General features: G+C 39.5%; 1 protein-coding gene across 1 annotated transcript in view; it reads left to right on the plus strand.

The window, feature by feature from the left end:
- The window catches only part of SCIN (scinderin), a 295,360-nt gene that overhangs the window by 257,302 nt on the left and 25,513 nt on the right, over positions 1-12,545 (plus strand). The window contains exon 12 of the mRNA XM_053714105.1: positions 4,629-4,806. Coding sequence (XP_053570080.1) covers positions 4,629-4,806 — 178 coding nt within the window. The remainder of the gene's footprint in view (positions 1-4,628; positions 4,807-12,545) is intronic.

The raw sequence follows: 12,545 nt of genomic DNA on the forward strand, positions 1-12,545 counted from the left end.
AAAATCCTATCTAAATAAACCTAAGCTCCCCATTGCAATGAAAAGGGCATTTGGATGGGCAATGCCTTTAAAAGGGCATTTAGCTATTTTACATTGCCCAAAACCCTAAGCTAAAAATAAAACCCACCCAATAAACCCTTAAAAAATACCTAACACTAACCACCGACGATCCTCTTACAGTTTTTGAAGACCGGACATCCATCCTCATCCAGGCGGCAGAAGTCTTTATCCAAGCGGGCAGAAGTCCTCATCGAAGCCGGCAGAAGTCTTCATCCAAGCGGGCAGAAGTTCTCATCAAAGCCAGCATAAATCTTCATTCAAGCGGACAGAAGTCTTCATCCAGACGGCATCTTCTATCTTCATCCATCCGGCGTGGAGCAGCTCCATCTTCAAGACATCCGGCGCGGAGCATCCTCTTCTTCCAATGGCTTTCGAAGAATGAAGTTTCCCTTTAAATGACGTCATCCAAGATGGCATCCCTTACATTCCGATTGGCTGATAGAATTCTATCAACCAATAAGAATTAAGGGGGAAAAATCATATTGGCTGTTGCAATCAGTCAATAGGATTGATCCTTTATCCTATTGGCTGATCCAATCAGCCAATAGGATTGAGCTCACATTCTATTGGCTGATTGGATCAGCCAATAGAATGCAAGCTCAATTCTATTGGATGATTGCAACAGCCAATAGGATTTTCCCCCTTAATTCCTTTTTGGCTGATAGAATTCTATCAGCCAATCGGAATGTAAGGGACGCCATCTTGGATGACGTCATTTAAAGGGAAACTTCATTCTTCGAAAGCCATCAGAAGAAGAGGATGCTCCGCGCCAGATGTCTTGAAGATGGACCCGTTCTCCCCCGGATGCATGAAGATAGAAGATGCCGTCTGGATGAAGAGTTCTGCCCGCTTGGATGAAGACTTCTGCCGGCTTTGATGATGAGTTCTGCCCGCTTGGATGAAGACTTCTGCTGGCTTCGATGAGGACTTCTGCCCGCTTGGATGAAGAGTTCTGCCGCCTAGATGAGGATGGATGTCCGGTCTTCAAAAACTGTAAAGTGGATCGTCGGTGGTTAAAATTAAATAAATTAAATTAACAAAATACATTTATCTAAATTACAAAAAATAATAAACACTAAATTACACAAAATAAAAAAAAGAAATTATCAAAAATAAAAACGAATTACTCCTAATCTAATAACCCTATCAAAATAGAATTCTATCAGCCAATCAGAATGTAAGGGACGCCATCTTGGATGACGTCATTTAAAGGGAAACTTCATTGTTCGAAAGCCATCAGAAGAAGAGGATGCTCGGTGCCGGATGTCTTGAAGATGGACCCGCTCTGCCCCGGATGGATGAAGATAGAAGATGTCGTCTGGATGAAGAGTTCTGCCCGCTTGGATGAAGACTTCTGCTGGCTTCGATGATGACTTCTGCCCGCTTGGATGAAGACTTCTGCTGGCTTGGATGAGGACTTCTGCCCGCTTGGATGAAGACTTCTGCCGCCTAGATGAGGATGGATGTCCGGTCTTCAAAAACTGTAAAGTGGATCGTCGGTGGTTAGTGTTAGGTTTTTTAAGGGTTTATTGGGTGGGTTTTATTTTTAGCTTAGGGTTTTGGCCAATGTAAAAGAGCTAAATGCCCTTTTTAAGGGCAATACCCATCCAAATGCCCTTTTCAGGGCAATGGGGAGCTTAGGTTTATTTAGATAGGATTTTATTTGGGGGGTTTAGTTGTGTAGGTGGTGGGTTTTGCTGTTGGGGGGATGTTTGTTTGTTTTTTTTTACAGGTAAAAGAGCTGATTTCTTTGGGGCAATGCCCAGCAAAAGGCCCTTTTAAGGACCATTTAGTGTAGGCTAGGGGTTTCTTTATTTTGGGGGGAGGCTTTTTTATTTTGATAGGGCTATTAGATTAGGAGTAATTCCTTTTTATTTTTGATCATTTCTTTTTTATTTTGTTTAATTTAGTGTTTATTATTTTTTGTAATTTGGATAAATGTATTTTGTTAATTTAATTGATTTAATTTTATTGTAATGTTAGTTGTTAGTTTAACTCGGGTTAGGTTTTATTTTACATGTAACTTTGTATTTATTTTAACTAGGTAGCTAGTAAATAGTTAATAACTATTTACTAACTAGTCTACCTAGTTAAAATAAATACAAACTTAGCTGTGAAATAAAAATAAAACCTAAGATAGCTACAGTGTAACTATTAGTTATATTGTAGCTAGCTTAGGGTTTATTTTACAGGTAAGTAAGTATTTAGTTTTAAATAGGAATTAGTTATTAATAGTAGGTTTTATATAGATTTATTTTAATTATATTTAAGTTAGGGGGTGTTATGGTTACGTTAGGGTTAGGATTAGACTTAGGGTTACGTTAGGGGTTAATATATTTATTTAGTATTAGTGATGTGGGAGGCCAGAGGTTTAGGGGTTAATAACTTTAGTATAGTGGCGGCGGCGACATTGACGGCGGCAGATTAGGGGTTGATAAATTTATGTTGGTGGTGGCAACATTGGGGGCGGCAGATTAGGGGTTAATAAATTTAATGTAGGTGTCTGCGATATCGGGGGCAGCAGTTTAGGGGTTAATAAGTGTAATGTAGGTGGCAGTGATGTTAGGGGTGGCAGATTAGGGGTGTTTAGACTCAGTGTTTATGTTAGGGTGTTAGGTTTAAACATACATTTTTTTCCCCATAGACAGCAATGGGGCTGCGTTACGGAGCTTTACGCTCGGCAATTGCAGGTGTTAGGCTTTTTTTTTGCCGGCTCTCCCCATTGATGTCTATGGGGAAATCGAGCACGAGCATGTCAAAACACCACTTGTATTCGGGTGAAGCATAGAGCTCAAAGCAACCATATCGCCCTGTATGTGAAAAACATTGAAATGTTAAATATTTACAGTAAGTAAAACAAATTAAATGTTATTATGGAATTATTATTTAGACACACGTGTATATATATATATATATATAAATATATATATATATATATATATATATATATATATTAGCCTTTTGCAGTCAAATACATGGCAATATACTATATACCTTTGAACCCTTATAAATATTTTTATGAATATTTATTTAACTATTGTTTTATCAGATAGTGTTTATATGAGTGTAGCAGTATATTTTAATGTATTTATGTTGTGTTTGGTGCAACTTTTATTTTGTCCCCAAAACTTTATGCAAGGGGGGCGATTTATCATATTTCGGGCGGACATGATCCGCTGGGCGGATTATGCCCGCCCGACATCGCTAAATGCAGGTCGGCATTTAGCATTGCACAAGTAGTTCTGGTGAACAGCTTGTGCAATGCTACCCCCTGCAGATTTGCGGCCAATCAGCCGCTAGCAGGGGGTGTCAATCAACCCGATCATATTCGATCGGGCTAATTGCTGTTTGCTGAGGCGGCAGACCAGTTAAGGAGCAGCGGTCTTAAGATCGCTGCTTCTTAAAGGGACAGTGAACCCAATTTTTTTCTTTTGTGATTTAGATAGAACATGCAATTTTAAGCAACTTTCTAATTTACTCCAATTATCAATTTTTCTTTGTTCTCTTGCTATCTTTATTTGAAAAAGAAGGCATCTAAGCTTTTTTCTTGGTTCAGAACTCTGGACAGCCCTTTTTTATTGGTGGATGAATTTATCCACCAATCAGCAAGGACAACCCAGGTTGTTCACCAAAAATGGGCCGGCATCTAAACTTACATTCTTGCATTTCAAATAAAAATACCAAGAGAATAAAGAAAATTTGATAATAGGTGTAAATTAGAAAGTTGCTTATAATTTCATGCTCTATCTGAATCACAAAAGAAAAAATTTGGGTTCAGTGTCCCTTTAACTGCTGTTTCCGGCGAGCCTGAAGGCTCGCGCGGAAACAGCTGCATTAAGGCTGATTGACCGATAAATCGGCCCCAAGGCCTTCTGGCAGGCTAACCTGATGCACGTTATATTCTATTGCGTGCAAGCAAATACGTTTACTTTAAATTAGTAAAACACACGCTAATTAATGCACCTATTATATTTTTATATTGTGCACACTAACATTAGCGTGCCACTTGTAATCTAGTCTTAAATGTGTTCAGCTAGATCGCAGTAGTGCATTGCTGCTCCTTCAGCAAATGATACCAAGGGAATGAAGCAAATTTGATAATAAAAGTAATTTGGAAAGTTGTTTAAAATTGTATGTTTTATTTGAATCTTAAAAGAAAAAAATGGGGTTGTATGTCCCTTTAAATTGAAACAATACTGTTCAAACATTTCTAGTCAACCTTCAGATGATGCAATGTATTACTGAAGATGCAATTTCCAAATTCTCCTCCAGTTTTGTTTTAAATATATAACAATAAATGAACTAATTAATTCGAACATCTGAGACCCTTTTTTCCCAAAATAACAAAGCATACTTAGAACAGCAATTTAATTCAATAGGCACTCAAAGACTCTTGCAAAAAATACACTAAAGAAATAAGAGCAAACCAAACGAGACAAAATGATTTGTTCTATTTATGTTTGTCTGGATGTTCTTTCTTTTTAAATGTGGAACTGCTGATTATAAATGGTATAGTTATTAGTAATATGTAATGTAAGAGACACACATCTACATTTACTTTATTACAGGTTGAGGCAGATGCTGCTTTATTAAACTCAAATGATGCATTTGTGTTGAAACTGAAGAACAACTCTGGCTATATGTGGAAAGGGAAAGGAGCCAGCTCAGAGGAGGTGAAAGGAGCAGACTATTTATCCAGTATCCTGAAATGCAGTCTCACAAAGATATCACAAGGACAAGAACCAGGTTTGTATTATGTGCTATGTAGAGATTTAACAAGCTAAGCACTGGATTCTAAGGGACCGATTTTTGTAGCTGCGGATGCAGCTGTTTCCGCGCGAGCCTTCAGGGCTTGCCGGAAACATAAGTGGCGGACAGCAATCATCCCGATCAAATACGATTGGCTGATTGATAACCCCTGCTAGCGGCCAAATGGCTGTGAAACTACAGGGGGCGGCATTGCACCAGCATTTCACACAAAATGCTTGTGCAATAATAAATGCTGACAGCGTATTCTGTCGGCATTTATCGATGTCGGGCGGACATGATCCGCTACAGCGAGTCATGTCCGCCTGCATCTTCATAAATAGGCCCCTTTATGTAGTGCTAATCCTGTCAGGCTCATTTCGGGTAGGTGTTAAATGCACATGCTCTTGCCTTCTATAACTAATTGTTACCATCCAGCAGAAAATACCTCCTTACATTTTTTTTTTCTTAAATCTGTAAATGTAGCCCCTAACTGTCAATACCCCATGGTACTATGATTCCTTCACCACCTACCATCAAACCCCCAACACATTCACTACCATAAGGAATCTAAAGAACCTTCCCAAAAGCGACTTCCCCACCACAGGTAATTTCCATCAGGAGACCCCATTCTAAAGGACCCTGCAATGTTATGTTTTTTTTTTTTTTTATCAGAGTACCTTTTTAATGCAGTGACTGTGTTCTGCTATTATTAGCCAAAGTCTTTGGGTCGCCATTAAGTTATTTAAAGAGAAAGATGTTTTCACCAATGTTAGAGGTGTAAATAACTGTGATAGAACACACATACATTATATGTGGAAACAGTATATTCAGAAACAAATTTACTCATCAAATATTGTGCTAATTACAAGGGAATTAGTCAGATCTTTAATACATTTCCCTTTTTATCACTTAAAACATGCAAAAGACTGATAATTATATAAGACTAATTACAAAAGGTCACCCTTACAGATAAACTTATAAGTGGCACAATAATCTGACTGCATAGTTACTGATTACATAAAGTGAAAAAAGTATGTAATCAAGGAGATCAACATTTTGTTTAGAGGACGATTATAGTCCGCTTTCTCTTGTAAGGTGTATCCAGTCCACGGATCATCCATTACTTGTGGGATATTCTCCTTCCCAACAGGAAGCTGCAAGAGGATCACCCACAGCAGAGCTGTCTATATAGCTCCTCCCCTAACTGCCACCTCCCGTCATTCTCTTGCAGTTCTCGACAAGGGAAGTAGCATAGAGAGATGTGGTGACTTAGTGTATTTTATCTTCAATCAAAAGTTTGTTGTTTTTAAATGGTACCGGAGTTAGAAGAAGTGTTTTGCCTGAGGTTTTTGATGATCTTAGCAGGTTGTAACTAAGATCCACTGCTGTTCTCACACATAACTGAAGAGTATGGGAAAAACTTCAGCTGGGAGAACGGCCTGCAGAATCAACTGCCTTGAGGTATGTTCAGTATATTTTTTTCTAGAGAGATAATAAGAAGTCTAGAAAATGCTGACAGTGCCTGATATATTTGAGGTAAGCCTGATTGCAGTGATTTAATTGCTCTAATAGCTTAGTATGTGAAACGTTTACATGTGTTATAAGGAACGTTTTTTACTAAGGGTGATAAATCTTTATTTGGGGCCTAGTTTTTCCACATGGCTGTTATTTGACTCCTAGGAGTAGTTTTTTAGGCCCTCTGACTTTCAGTGCATGGTGGGAGGGGCCTATTTTCGCGCTCTAATTGCGCAGTAACTTTTCAATTCTGAGACATCCAGCTTCCCTGAAGGAGTCCCCTGACATATTGGACCTCTGTAAAGGGTTTTTGTGCCTACAAAAGTCGTTTTATGGGAAGGTAGGAGCCACAGTAGAGCTGTGGCAGTTTGCCTGTGACTGTTATAACAGTTTTACCGTTTTTTGGCTTCGTTTTTGAGCCTGAGGGGTTAATCATCCATTTGCAAGTGGGTGCAATGCTATTTTACCCTAGTACATACACTGTTAAAATTTCATAAAGTTAACTGCTTTTTTCACTGTTTTGCAGTTTCTATGTTTGTTTTTTTCTCTTAAAGGCACAGTACCAGTTTTTATATTCTGCTTTTTTACATTAATTAAAGTGTTTTCAAAGCTTGCTGGTCTCATTACTAGTCTGTTAAACATGTCTGACATAGAGGAAACTCCTTGTTCATTATGCTTAGAAGCCATTGTGGAACCCCCTCTTAGCATGTGTACCAAATGCACTGATCTTACTATAAGTTATAAAGATCATATTCTGGCTTTAAAAGATTTATCACCAGAGGAAACTGACAAGGGGGAAGTTATGCCGACTAACTCTCCCCACGTGTCAGAACCTATGACTCCCGCTCAAGGGACGCCCGCTCAAGAGGCGCTAAGTACATCTAGCGCGCCCATAGCGTTTACCCTTACAGCGGTATTGTCCAGACTACCAGGGTTACAAGGAAAGCGAGACAGCTCTGGGGCTAGGAAAAATACAGAGCACTCTGACGCTTTAGTAGCTATGTCTGATATCCCCTCACAATATGCAGAAGTTGAGGAAGGAGAGCTTCTATCTGTGGGTGATTTTTCTGACTCAGGGAAGATAATTCAACCTGATTTTGATATGTCTACATTTAAATTTAAGCTTGAACACCTCTGCAGACCCTATTCGTGCCCGGACTGAAGGAGATCATTTCTGATATTACTTGAGGAAAAGGTCACGCCCTTCCTCAGGATAGGTCCAACAAATTAAGGACCAAACAGTCTAATTTTCGTGCCTTTCAAAACTTCAAGACTGGCGCAGCATCAACTTCCTCTAATACAAAACAAGAGGGAAATTTTGCCCAGTCCAAGCCGGTCTGGAGACCTACCCAGGCTTGGAACAAAGGAAGGCAGGCCAAAAAGCCTGCTGCTGCCTTTAAGACAGCATGTAAGATCAGCCCCCGATCCGGTAACGGATCTAGTAGGGGGCAGACTTTCGCTCTTCGCCCAGGCTTGGGCAAGAGATGTCCAGGATACCTGGGCATTGGAAATTGTGTCCCAGGGGTATCTTCTGGACTTCAAAGCTTCTTCCCCAAAAGGAAGATTTCACCTCTTACAATTATCTGCAAACCAGATAAAGAGAGAGGCATTCTTACATTGTGTTCAAGACCTCCTAGTTATGGGAGTGATCCACCCAGTTCCCAAGGAGGAACAGGGGCAAGGCTTCTATTCAAATCTGTTTGTGGTTCCCAAGAAAGAGGGAACCTTCAGACCAATCTTAGATCTTAAGATCCTAAACAAATTTCTCAGGGTCCCATCCTTCAAAATGGAGACTATTCGAACCATCCTACCTATGATCCAGGAGAGTCAATATATGACTACCGTGGACTTAAAGGATGCTTATCTTCACATTCTGATACACAGAGATCATCATCGGTTTCTCAGGTTCGCCTTCCTAGACAGGCATTACCAGTTTGTAGCTCTTCCCTTTGGGTTAGCTACGGCACAAAGAATCTTTACGAAGGTTCTGGGGTCACTTCTGGCGGTCCTAAGGCCACAGGGTATAGCAGTAGCCCCTTACCTAGACGACATTCTGATACAGGCGTCAAATTTTCAAATTGCCAAGTCCCATACGGACATTGTTCTGGCATTCCTGAGGTCTCATGGGTGGAAAATGAATGAAGAAAAGAGTTCTCTATCCCCTGTCACAAGAGTTTCCTTCCTGGGAACTCTGATAGATTCTGTAGAAATGAAGATTTACCTGACAGAGGCCAGGTTGTCAAAACTTCTAAATTCCTGCCGTGTTCTTTATTCTACTTCTCGCCCTTCAGTGGCTCAGTGTATAGAAGTAATCGGTTTAATGGTAGCGACAATGGACATAGTGCCGTTTGCCGGCCTACATCTCAGACCGCTGCAACTCTGCATGCTCAGTCAGTGGAATGAGGATTACACAGATTTGTCCCCTCTACTAAATCTGGATCAAGAGGCCAGGGATTCTCTTCTCTGGTGGCTATCTCGGGTCCATCTGTCCAAAGGTATGACCTTCCGCAGGCCAGATTGGACAATAGTAACAACAGATGCCAGCCTTCTGGGCTGGGGTGCAGTCTGGAACTCCCTGAAGGCTCAGGGATCGTGGACTCAGGAGGAGGCACTCCTTCCGATAAACATTCTGGAACTAAGAGCAATATTCAATGCTCTTCAGGCTTGGCCTCAGCTAGCTGCGGTCAGGTTCATCAGATTTCAGTCGGACAACATCACGACTGTAGCTTACATCAACCATCAAGGGGGAACAAGGAGTTCCCTAGCAATGTTGGAAGTTTCAAAGATAATTCTATGGGCAGGGATTCACTCTTGCCACCTATCAGCTATCCATATCCCAGGAGTAGAGAACTGGGAGGCGGATTTTCTAAGTCGACAGACTTTTCATCCGGGGGAGTGGGAGCTCCATCCGGAGGTATTTGCACAGTTGATTCAACTTTGGGGGAAACCAGAACTGGATCTCATGGCGTCTCGTCAGAACGCCAAGCTTCCTTGTTACGGATCCAGGTCCAGGGATCCCAAGGCAGCACTGATAGATGCTCTAGCAGTGCCTTGGTCCTTCAACCTGGCTTATGTGTTTCCACCGTTTCCTCTGCTCCCTCGTCTGATTGCCAAGATCAAACAGGAGAGAGCTTCGGTGATTTTGATAGCTCCTGTGTGGCCTCGCAGGACTTGGTATGCAGATCTGGTAGACATGTCATCCTTTCCACCATGGACTCTGCCGCTGAGACAGGACCTTCTACTTCAGGGTCCTTTTAACCATCCAAATCTAATTTCTCTGCGTCTGACTGCTTGGAGATTGAACGCTTGATTTTATCAAAGCGTGGTTTCTCCGAGTCGGTCATTTATACCTTAATACAGGTGCGAAAGCCTGTCACTAGGAAAATCTATCATAAGATATGGTGTAAATATCTTCATTGGTGTGAATCCAAGGGTTACTCATGGAGTACAGTCAGGATTCCTAGGATATTATCTTTTCTCCAAGAAGGATTGGAGAAGGGTTTATCAGCTAGTTGAGAAGAAGAAGAGACAAAAGACAACGGCACTACAGTTGCTGTGTCCCACTATTTATCCTAATCTCATTGAATGTGAGAAATATCAAAAAATATACTTGGGGGCTTAGGTGCTGTACATTGGAAGAGACAAACTAGAATCATCAATTGCAAAGAACAATTGAAAGAATGTACTTGCTTAGCACTCAACAGCAAATTTAGGGTAAATGGCCATGGATACCCAAGGTAAAGAGGCCCAAGAAAATGCAAATTAAAACGTAACTTTTATTGATTAAATAAAAAAATAAAAAAAGGGGATTTTAAAATTTCAGCAGTGTGAAAATGGGAGAATGCAGCTCCAAAGGAGATTAATCTGGATAGTTCGTAGTATGTTCCCCAGGATATATTCACTCTTGAAAGGGGTTGTGTATAAGTAAATATATGTGCATATGTACAAATCTAGGATATAGCCCTCTAATATAGGGACTTATATCACATTTCGAATGTAAGACCCCCTATTTCGAGTGTAATCCTCTGTGAGGAGAGGGTGAGTGATAATATTGGCGTATAGGGAACCCTGATTACAATATCCCAATTGGTTATTACAATGTCAGAGTCTTGAAAAAAGTGCATTCAATAATATATTTATAGTGATCATATATACGTTCTATACCGGGTACTAGATATTTAACTTTATATTGCAGAATGACTCTGAATCCAATATCATATAAACTGCTTTGCTTCTAGTAGCATGACAAGTTGAGAAGTGATCTTGTATTGTTATTCAGAATAGAAATCATGCAGTACTCTATATTAGTACACGGTGGGTTCAGTTAATGAATTTATTATATTCCTGATAGTATTAAAAATGCCCCTCTGTATATAATACTAGTTCTATTTAAGTAGCAGTTTATTCATTGTAGTATTGCACTGTGCTTGTGCTCAACGTAGTAGTGTTTTCGATCTTTAATGAACAACTGATTACTACCTGTTCAGGTGGGTGGCTGCTATAAAGCAGCAACTAAAATGTCCGGATATTGTTAGAAATATTTTGCATTTATATAATCCACATTATAATGTAACAGGTACCTTTGTTCTTTACTGCCCCATGTACTGCGTGCAGTCCGCTTGGATATAGAAAAGTTAATTAATAGCTATAAATATTACCACCCGTGTCTAGTCAGTGTGTTTGGTGCACAGTTGGCAGTTTCAGAGCCGAACTTGCTCAAAGCTTTAATTTAAAGTACACGTACTGAAGCCTATGTTTGGTTCTAATTCGTAAGGTACTAGTAAAAATGATCAATCTAAGACCAGGCAGCTCAGTTTCTCCCTAGGTAGCACTCACACACAAACATACCGTTTTAAATTAAATTCTAATAAAGCACTCAAATACATATTCACACTGTTGTTTATGTTAAAAAAGGAGAATGTTCTCCAGCTTCCCTGACATGTTTCGCCAAAAAAGGCTTTGTCAAAAGGTCCTTTTTTAACTTAAACAACAGTGTGAATATGTGTTTGAGTGCTTTATTAGAAATTAAAGCTTTGAGCAAGTTCGGCTCTGATCTCTCTAGGTTTCAATTATATAGAGACCCTGTTAATTTATAAAAAAATGGTAATTCCAAAGATATTAACTTTAACACCGGAGTTTTTTATATTGGCTTTATGATGATCCTACTACATCCTTATATGGAATAAATACCCTGGATTAGTATTTAACTGCAGTACAAGGGAAACTGCCAACTGTGCACCAAACACACTGACTAGACACGGGTGGTAATATTTATAGCTATTACTTAACTTTTCTATATCCAAGCGGACTGCACGCAGTACATGGGGCAGTAAAGAACAAAGGTACCTGTTACATTATAATGTGGATTATATAAATGCAAAATATTTCTAACAATATCCGGACATTTTAGTTGCTGCTTTATAGCAGCCACCCACCTGAACAGGTAGTAATCAGTTGTTCATTAAAGATCTAAAACACTACTACGTTGAGCACAAGCACAGTGCAATACTACAATGAATAAACTGCTACTTAAATAGAACTAGTATTATATACAGAGGGGCATTTTTAATACTATCAGGAATATAATAAATTCATTAACTGAACCCACCGTGTACTAATATAGAGTACTGCATGATTTCTATTCTGAATAACAATACAAGATCACTTCTCAACTTGTCATGCTACTAGAAGCAAAGCAGTTTATATGATATTGGATTCAGAGTCATTCTGCAATATAAAGTTAAATATCTAGTACCCGGTATAGAACGTATATATGATCACTATAAATATATTATTGAATGCACTTTTACAATTTTCAAGTTTAATCAGTATTAGTTATGTTCACCCTGAAGTACTAATACAAGACCTCAGCAAGGTATAGTGTCTACTCATCTTGGTGTGATTAGACAATTGTAGGATATTTCAGAGTACCATACTTATTTTCAAGACTCTGACATTGTAATAACCAATTGGGATATTGTAATCAGGGTTCCCTATATGCCAATATTATCACTCACCCTCTCCTCACAGAGGATTACACTCGAAATAGGGGGTCTTACATTTGAAATGTGATATAAGTCCCTAATATTAGAGGGCTATATCCTAGATTTGTACATATACACATATATTTACTTATACACAACCCCTTTCAAGAGTGAATATATCCTGGGGAACATACTACGAACTATCCAGATTAATCTCCTTTGGAGCTGCATTCTCCC

Source organism: Bombina bombina, chromosome 5 (genome assembly GCF_027579735.1).
Source record: "Bombina bombina isolate aBomBom1 chromosome 5, aBomBom1.pri, whole genome shotgun sequence".
NCBI classification, from domain to species: Eukaryota; Metazoa; Chordata; class Amphibia; order Anura; family Bombinatoridae; genus Bombina; species Bombina bombina.